This window comes from Colobus angolensis, unplaced genomic scaffold (genome assembly GCF_000951035.1).
Source record: "Colobus angolensis palliatus isolate OR3802 unplaced genomic scaffold, Cang.pa_1.0 Scaffold95, whole genome shotgun sequence".
Lineage (NCBI taxonomy): Eukaryota > Metazoa > Chordata > Mammalia > Primates > Cercopithecidae > Colobus > Colobus angolensis.
The window spans coordinates 1486956-1495358 of NW_012123487.1; the positions used below are offsets into that span (position 1 = coordinate 1486956).

At 50.0% G+C, this 8403-nt stretch overlaps 1 protein-coding gene across 3 annotated transcripts; it reads right to left on the minus strand.

Annotated features, from left to right (window-relative positions):
* Positions 1 to 3249: 3249 nt before the first annotated feature.
* FAM134A (family with sequence similarity 134, member A) lies at positions 3250 to 8310 on the minus strand. 3 transcript variants are annotated; one of them, XM_011932230.1, is made up of 9 exons: positions 7926 to 8310; positions 7191 to 7221; positions 6708 to 6843; positions 6201 to 6285; positions 5749 to 5892; positions 5491 to 5585; positions 5181 to 5316; positions 4648 to 4943; positions 3250 to 4542 (listed from the first exon to the last, which is right to left on the minus strand). In XM_011932230.1, the coding sequence occupies exons 4-9, from the start codon at positions 6217 to 6219 to the stop codon at positions 4327 to 4329; spliced, it is 906 nt and encodes a 301-aa protein (XP_011787620.1). In that variant the 5' UTR covers positions 6220 to 6285; positions 6708 to 6843; positions 7191 to 7221; positions 7926 to 8310; the 3' UTR covers positions 3250 to 4326. The 3 variants fall into 3 exon arrangements, with proteins under 3 accessions (XP_011787620.1, XP_011787619.1, XP_011787618.1); XM_011932229.1 differs by having other exon boundaries at positions 3250 to 4943; XM_011932228.1 differs by having other exon boundaries at positions 6708 to 7221; positions 7926 to 7968.
* Between the last annotated feature and the right edge of the window lie 93 nt (positions 8311 to 8403).

Sequence of the window (8403 nt, forward strand, 5' to 3'; positions counted from 1 at the left end):
AGTTCGAGACCAGCCTGGCCAACATGCTGAAACCCTGCCTCTACTAAAAATACAAAAAATAGCCAGGCATCGTGGCACGCACCTGTAATCCCAGCACTTTGGGAGGCCGAGGCGGGCGGATCACCTGAGGTCAGGACTTCGAGACCAGCCTGACCAACATGATGAAACCATGTCTCTATTAAAAATACAAAAAATTAACTGGGCATAGTGGTGTGAGCCTGTAGTCCCAGCTTCTTGGGAGACTGAGGCAGGAGAATTGCTTGAACCCAGGAGGTGGAGGTTACAGTGAGCTGAGATCACGCCACTGCCCTCCAGCCTGGGAGACACGGCGAGACTCCATTTCAAAAAAAAAAAAACAAAGTGAGACATTTGCCAAGTGAAGGGATAGGGTGTGTGTCTGTGTAGAGCAGAGATGGGGGAGGGCAGCACAACTGAGCAGTGGAAAGGACAAGCTGTTTGGGGTTTGTTGTTGCTGTAAAGACAGGCCAGGATCAAATCTCAGAATACTTCTGTTTTTGTTTTTTTTTTTTTTTGAGATGGGAGTCTTGCTCTGCTGCCCAGACTGCAGTGCAGTGGCACGATCATAGCTCTCTGCAACCTCTGCCTCCCAGGTTCAAGTGATTCTCCCACCTCAGCCTCCAGAGCAGCTGGGACTACAGGCACACACCACCACACCCAGCTCATTTTTCTATTTTTAGTAGAGATGGGGTTTCACCATGTTGGCCAGGCTGGTCTCAAACTCCTGACCTTGTGATCCACCCACCTCGGCCTCCCAAAGTGATGGGATTACAGGTGTGAGCCACCGCGCTGGCCCAAAATACCAACTTTTAAGGGAACAGACAGAGGAAGAGAAGTCCAAGCTGACTTTAGTTGGAAACTAAAAGCAAAACATGGTGATAATATTGTCCTTCCATGATGGAATTACTCTTAGAATCACCGCCCTTGATCATTATACTTTTGAAGATCATTTAAATTTACTGTTTTGCAATATTCCCTTGACTAGAAAATTAAATTCTACCTAGCACTATTATCAACCAAACTCAACTCGTATCTGCCCTCTGAAGTCCTGCAGACAAACCTTTGAAGTTAGAAGCCAGCTGACGTGAACCAATTCAGCTGTCTTCTTGGATTAGAGGTTCCCAGTTCCTCCAACAGTTTGTCTTATGATGATTTTCAGCCTTCATTTCTAGCAGTCATCTCCTGGACATACTACAATTTGCCCACAAGCATTGCAAGCCATCCTCTGGAAGTATTAGAATATTTGTGCACAGGACACTAGAATTATCACATTTCTTGTTTTGGAGACTATGCTTTTATTAATGCAGCCTAAAATTAAGTTTACAAGCAGCAACATTAAACTATGAGCTTTTTGAATACATAGCTAAAATGTACTGCCTCCTCCCCCAACATAAACACGTTGCCAACTCTTCTCCCCCAAACCTGTACTTTTCCTTTTTTTTTTTTTTCTGAGACAGAGTCTCACTCTGTTGCCCAGGCTGGAGGGCTGTGGCCGGATCTCAGCTCACTGCAAGCTCCGCCTCCTGGGTTTACGCCATTCTCCTGCCTCAGCCTCCCGAGTAGCTGGGACTACAGACGCCCACCACCTTGCCTGGCTAGTTTTTTGTCTTTTTTAGTAGAGATGGGGTTTCACTCGATCTCCTGACCTCGTGATCTGCCCGTCTCGGCCTCCCACAGTGCTGGGATTACAGGCTTGAGCCACCGCGCCCGGCCCCCAACCTGTATTTTTCCAATTGATTTTTGTTTAGTTTAATTGTAGGTTTCACATTTCTGCTTTTTCTTTTTACTCATATGAAAACCTTTGGCCCTTTCATCATGGGGCATAAAACAGCCAAGACACCTGATAATAGAAAAAAAAATCATAGACAAACATGTAGCAACCATCACACCACGGTGAATGTAAACAATAGACCCTCATGAGGCCGGGCGCCATGGTTCACACCTATAATCCCAGCACTTTGGGAGGCCGAGGTGGGTGAATCACCTGAGGTCAGGAGTTCGAGACCAGCCTGGCCAACATGCTGAAACCCTGCCTCTACTAAAAATACAAAAAATAGCCAGGCATCGTGGCACGCACCTGTAATCCCAGCTACTTGGGTGGCTGAGGCAGAATTTTTTGAACCTGGGAGGCGGAGGCTGCGGTGAGCCAAGATTGCGCCATTGTACTCTAGCCTGGGCAACAGAACAAGACTCCATCTCAAAACACAAACAAACAGAAAAGAATAGACCTTCATCAAACTCCAGGCCTATGGAGAGTATTTTGATCCAGCTACAAGCTTCTGGTTCTATTGTCAATGTTCAACCTTAATAAGAAAATGGATTAAAGATAGGACATGTGGCAGCCATTGCCTGATCGGTTAATTCTATTTTTCTTGAATTGCTTGCTTATTGATTAGAACTGTTTTCCCATTCCCCTCTGAAATCTCTAAACGATGGAAAAGTTCAAGTTCCTTCAGTGACACATGACAGGGGCTCAGTCAAACCCTGGAATGATTCTCAGTCAAATGTGAAGCAAACAGAAAAATTCTTACACTTAGGAAAGACATGGCATAAAAGTCAACCTCAGAAAGACAGGTAACATTACCATATGGTACCTCCAGCAGAAAGACAGGTAGCATTGCCATATGGTACCTCCAGCTGAAGGCGGAGGACATGAACTCATAAAGGAGGCCATCTGCTCAGTTCTGCGCAGAGGAAGGCTTGCCATGTCCACTCTGTTAAGCCAAGGTTATCAGATTGGTTCTCTGTAGTTCCCACATCCTTGTGCATCTTCCTACCTGTGCCCTATTAATGGACAGGCGCTGTCTGATGCATTTGCTGAAGCCAAAACTGCTTGGGTTTGGGTTCTGGCTCCACAATTTACTGGTACCTGTGGCCTTCAGGAAACAACCTGTCTATAAAATGAAGTTAATAATAGTACATATCTGAGCTGTGAGCAAAAATCTGAATACCTATAAATCACTCAGAGCAGAGCCAAGCACATACAATGGACTCAGTAACTGTTAAGATACTATTTCTTCAGTGTTCCTTGGCTCTAACTCATTTCTAACACAGTTTGTAAAGGTCCTCTATTGCTTGTTTGGCTTCCCCAGCATAGACAAATCTGGGCTGAGTTGTTAGCACGTAGATGGGTGAAGACTTCTTAAGAAAACAGTGTTAAGGTTGTAGGCCACATGGTAAAACATAATTGTTATGGTCCCAAATTTCTACTGATTGGGAAAACAAGGCAACTTCCTCCTGCATACACTTTATTCACACATGCTAAATCTCACTAAACAGATTACACTGTCAGGGGAGATGGCTAAGGAGAACCTAGGGTTGTCAAGGTAATCCTTGCTTCCGCCATGTCTTGCAACAAGGTAATAAACAGCCAGAACAGACTAGGGTGAAGCAGGTAAGGGTGAGGAGAGAACGCAGTGCAGTGCAGGGTGTGGAAGGCAGCTCACAGTCAGGGAGGCAGCAGTTCTAGCCAATCAACACTTTATTTTTCAAGTCAACAACTGCACAGATGTTACTGTCCACTTCCTGACCCTAGTAGGGGGTCCCACTACACTTGGATCACCCAGAGGAGCAGTAAGGAAGCTCCTCATCTCAAGACAGAGCACATGCTCACCAACTCCAGTGCTGGCGCATGTACTGTGGGATCCCTGCTCTCCTGCATCATGAAAGGCCAGGCTGAATGGGGCAAGGATGCAGTGAAGGTTACACAGACTACAGTGACCTAAGAGTGTAACTACTGGCCTGACCCACCGCCCCAGGTTTACCTTTTACTTCCCAGACCAGGAGCCTCCCTAAAGCTTGGCCAGTGCCCATGGGATAGGAGGAGCTGGTGGGGTTGAGCTGCTAAGGACAGGACACAGCAGGGAAATAAAGCAGAAAGGAACACAAGAGAGAAAAATTATAAAGTGCCTTAACTAAACAACCAAGTGGGACATGAGGGCACAGCAGCACAGGTCCCTGAGGATAGGAGGAAAAAGAAAGGGCCAGACCACCAGGGCTTGGGGCATAGTGGGATAATAGAGATGAGGCAGGGAGGCAAGCAAGGCTGTGGGAAGGACTTCCCTAGCCTGTTCACATCCACTAACCCAAATGGAAAATTATTTACAAATTTAAAACCAATCCTAGGCACAGGTACTGCACCATGCCCCCAGGACAGCAAGCAGGCAGGCAGGCAGAGGGTGGAATGGCTATCATCCGACAGCCAGCTTCCCCACGCACTGCCCCTCCCCAGAGTGGTAGGCAAAGGAGGAAACAGCAACACTCCTAGCCAGGAAGCCCTACTGTGCCTACAGCTCCTTCCCCAATGGCTCATGGCTCTGCCACGGCCTGAGCTTCTTGGTCTGACTGTACCAGAGAATGGGTGTCGGGCCCCAGGGGTGGAGCATCAGGGGGTTTTGGGGGTGTCTCTGGCTCCAAACCCAGCTCTGCATTCAGCTGCTCCAGCTCCCCCTGATCCAGCAACTCAAAGTCCTCAGTGGTGAGTGCCTCTTCTTCCTCAGGGGCAGGCAGGGGCTGGGGTGAGTCCTGGGGAACAGGTGGGAGAATGGAAGGGGAGGGGGCCGGGTCACTTCCAGCAAGGCAAAGTGGAGGTGACAGGGTGCTGGGCAGAGCAGTGAGGCCACCACTCACTGTCTCGGGGCTCAGTGTCTCCACTGGTCCTCCAGGGGAGCATTTCACTCCATCTGGGGGGGACCCTGCCCCATTGAAGTGCGTGTTCACAAAGTGGAGGGGGGATGAGAGCCGAAGCAAGGTTTCCTTAGCTGCCACATCTTCTTCCTCTTCCTCTGAGTCCAGGGCTTGCCTTGACAAGGCTTGAGGACGGCCCAGTAGGTCTTCGGGAGGGACCAGCTCTGCCTCCTCTCCCTCCCCTAGGTCCCGGCTTAGGGTCTCCTCTGGTTCACTTGGCAGGCTCTGCTGGTCCAAATCTGTGCAGAGAACAAAGAACTAAGGATGGGCCCGCTGCTGCTCTGATTAGCCACAACAGCCAATGAATTTAAGGATGAGAATTCAAGACATGGAAAGCTGGGCCAAGCCCTAGGTGTTAAGGTCTTTTCGGAGCTGAGTAGAATTAGAGTCAGTGGGCCAAAGAGCACAGCAAGTACCCATGGTAGGGAACACAAAGATTGTGGGGGGGAAGCAGGGCAGCAAAGGGCTCCCCGTACCCTCGGAGACATCAGTCAGCTGCGGAGTTGTGGCCCGGGATACGGAGAAGCCACCACTCTCCAAGATAGAAGCCTCCTCATCTGACAGCTCTGAGTCTGTAATGGCCAAGGCCAATGCTGTTTTCTTCACATCCACCTGGCAGGAGAACCAGGATGAACATGACATGTGAGGGGCTAAGAGAACCAATTTATCAGGAGCATCCCCTCTCCCAAAACCTCTGGCTTCCACATCCTTTGGAGGTGGCAGCTCCAAAGCAGAAATATTTTTCCTCTGGCTTCTGTTTGACACCCCGTCTTCCCTGGACCTCACCACTGGGGAGAAGCCAGCCAGCTCTGCCTCGCTTTCACTCTCTGTCTCTGCCAGTGGCTCATCACCTCCTGGGGGTGCATTCTTCCCTTGCCGCTCTAGAAAAACAAGAGTAGCAGAGCAGTGACCAAGCATGAATGATGGGAGGGGAGACAAATACAGTTAAAGAACTGGAGAAGATCTCAATTCCAGGGCATCTCATGAGCCCCAAGCCAAGGCCCTCCCGCTCTTTCACCCTCCTGGATTAGGGCAGCCCCTTACTCCTCTTGTCGTGTTTGTGATGCAGGGCATTGGCTTCTGCCTTCATGCTGTAGTCCAGCTGCATGAGCAGGGGCTCCAGGCGAGTGTACATCCTCTGGATCAGCTCATGATAAACCACCAGGGGCCACAGCAGGATACTTAACACTATGGGTTAAGAATGTCAACTAAGAGCTCCCTACGTCAATTTCCTAAGAGCCCCCATTCAGCTGGTCCCTAAACTGAAGTGCTGAAGGTAGGCAAGGTCCTTTCCCGAGTCTGTGCCAACCTCTTCTTGCCACATCCACTGCCCTCCTCCCCAGGTTAAGTCTTCCACAGTTACTAATACTAAAGCATCCCTGGAGATCTCCACAAATCAGAAACTGAGCAGAGAGACCACAGTCTTTCCTCTGGGTCAGTCCAAGGAAAGAGGAAAGGAGAGGGCTTTAAATAGGGCAGGGACAGACCCTACTCACAGACAATGTAGGAAATCATAATCCCTGGAACATAGTGTCCCAGCACAGCCAACACAGCACAGCCAGAGCAGACTCGAACACAGAACTGCAGAGAAGAGCACAAGTCTGAGAACAGCACGCTGAGATATGCGCCCCGCTCAGCTGGGTAAAAAACTACTGCTCAGCTGGTAGGATAGGTATGTACTCGAGGAATGGGGTGGTCCAGTTGGCTTAAGAGGATGCTCAAGACCACCAATTCAGGAAGCTGCCAATAGATAGTGCCCACCACCTATAATTCACACTTGTCTGCCTTGGCAAGAGAAAAGCGTCAGGCTATCAGAAGCTTATTTCCTGAGGTGAGACTGCCTCCTGAACCAGGGACTAGCTGTAAATGTTGCCTCAAAAAGGCGCCCAGGCCTCTTCTTTCAGGGTCTTCAATCCAGGAATTTACATCACTCCACTCCCATTCCCCGCCACCTCCATACCCCTTCAGTGTAGTGAACTGTTATATGATGTAGGGGAGGTTACCTGAGCTGGATTCTGCCTCTTGTACTGCAGCAGCTCTTGCAGGTGAATCTGGAAGGTGAGCCAGCTCTCAGCCAGGTATCTGCACAACTCGGGCACACTCAGCAGGTGCGGCCGGGCGCCTGACCCCGCACCCTCACTGGGGAGACATGACATAACCCCTGGAGGCCTCAGATACCAGCTTCCTAGACACTTAAATCCCTCTGAGAATGCCAATGATATCTTTAGTCTAAAAAAGCAAACAACCCCGCCTCCCAAAAGGAGGCTGTCCTGGTCTTAGGAAGCAAAGCCAGGAGGACCCAACCCTCTGCCCCAAAAGGAGCAGGCACAAAACCACCTACACAGGTGCCTAGGACCATGAAAAACCCATGGCTTGTTACCAGTTCATTCACAATGCTGGGGCACTGCCCTGCTCCTTGGTGACACCTGCACCGGCAAGCAGGACAGGATGTGGGCATTTGTCTTCAAGAGGTGGCCTGTACTCACCTGTCAGAGTGTGGCTCCTCTGGGGATGATGCTATAGAGAGCGGAGAGGGACAAATTATTGAGTGGCAGGGGCCCTGGGAGACACTTCCCAAGGCAGAAATAGCTGTCCCTCCTCTGCAGCCCCAGAGCACTTTCTTCAGATACCAATGGGGGAGCTGTTACATGTTTTTGTTTGCGTCTGTCTCCTCCTTTAGACATTAATCTTCTCCAACATGAGAACTACATTTTACTCATGCTTATCTCCGAAGCAACTCACACACAGCCTGTCACCTATTTAGCAAATTATATGGATAACAAGAAAAACAACACTGACATTCTATTTATACAGCTTACATGTGAAGCACTATAAGCACAGGATGTGTATTAACTCATTAATCCTCTCCTCACCTCTCTATGAAGTAAATTCTATCATCCGTGTTTTACAGAAAAGGAAATTGAGGCAAACAGAGATAGAGCTACTTTTGCAAGGTCACAGACATGGTAGGTGGCAGAGCAGGGAATGGAACCCAGGCAACATGGCTGCAGACTTCACCATCTTAACCACTGCACCTACAGTAGCATTAATTTGGGAAAGGAGCAATTTTCATTTTAGGGAATTCCCTACAAAAAGGAAGTGGGCTATGCCTGGGAGGCAGGTGGCCTGCTGTACGTTCCCCTCACCATTTAACCCCACCCAGCGGAATCAGGCACCAAGCAAGTGCCCAATGGGTGCTTACCGAATCAAGAAACACTCACCTGACACGTCAGGGAGAAAGCGAGGCTGCCAGAGATCCAACAGAAAATAGGCCAAAAGTGAGACGCTGAGTAGGAAAAAGGGCCGGAGGGACGAGGAAGACAGCAACCTTAGGGAGAGACAGGCACCTCAGCAGTGAGTGGGTGAGAGAGACTCATGCATCCATCTCAGAAGGTGGAAAGGCGCCTACTGATGGGGGAATGGCACCTCCAGGCCTGACTCGCGACTCACGACTCAGAGACGGAAGAAATTTAAGTGGATGTCAGCCTGCAAAAACTGGGTACGGGTCATGCCCCCCAGGCCAAGTGATAATCCAGAAAGGGGAATGGTGCTCTCGACCCCTCCCTCCCCAGCTCTCCCGCTCATCCCGGCCCCGCCCCCTCCTCCGCGGCCCTTACCAGAAGAGGCCGTTGAGCGCGGCAGCCGTGACCAGGCTGTGCAGCGGCTTCTCCCACACCAGCAACCGCTGCGCCGCCGCCA

What these genes read in the sequence shown, in the direction of transcription:
- FAM134A (XM_011932228.1), bottom strand. Translation starts at nt 6,860, where the DNA reads ATGTCATGTCTCCCCAGTGAGGGTGCGGGGTCAGGCGCCCGGCCGCAC. An exon ending in TATGATTTCCTACATTGTCT is followed by an intron (nt 5,893 to 6,200) that starts GTGAGTAGGGTC and finishes CTTAACCCATAG; the next exon opens with TGTTAAGTATCCTGCTGTGG. An exon ending in TGGCTGGCTTCTCCCCAGTG is followed by an intron (nt 5,317 to 5,490) that starts GTGAGGTCCAGG and finishes TTCTCCTGCCAG; the next exon opens with GTGGATGTGAAGAAAACAGC.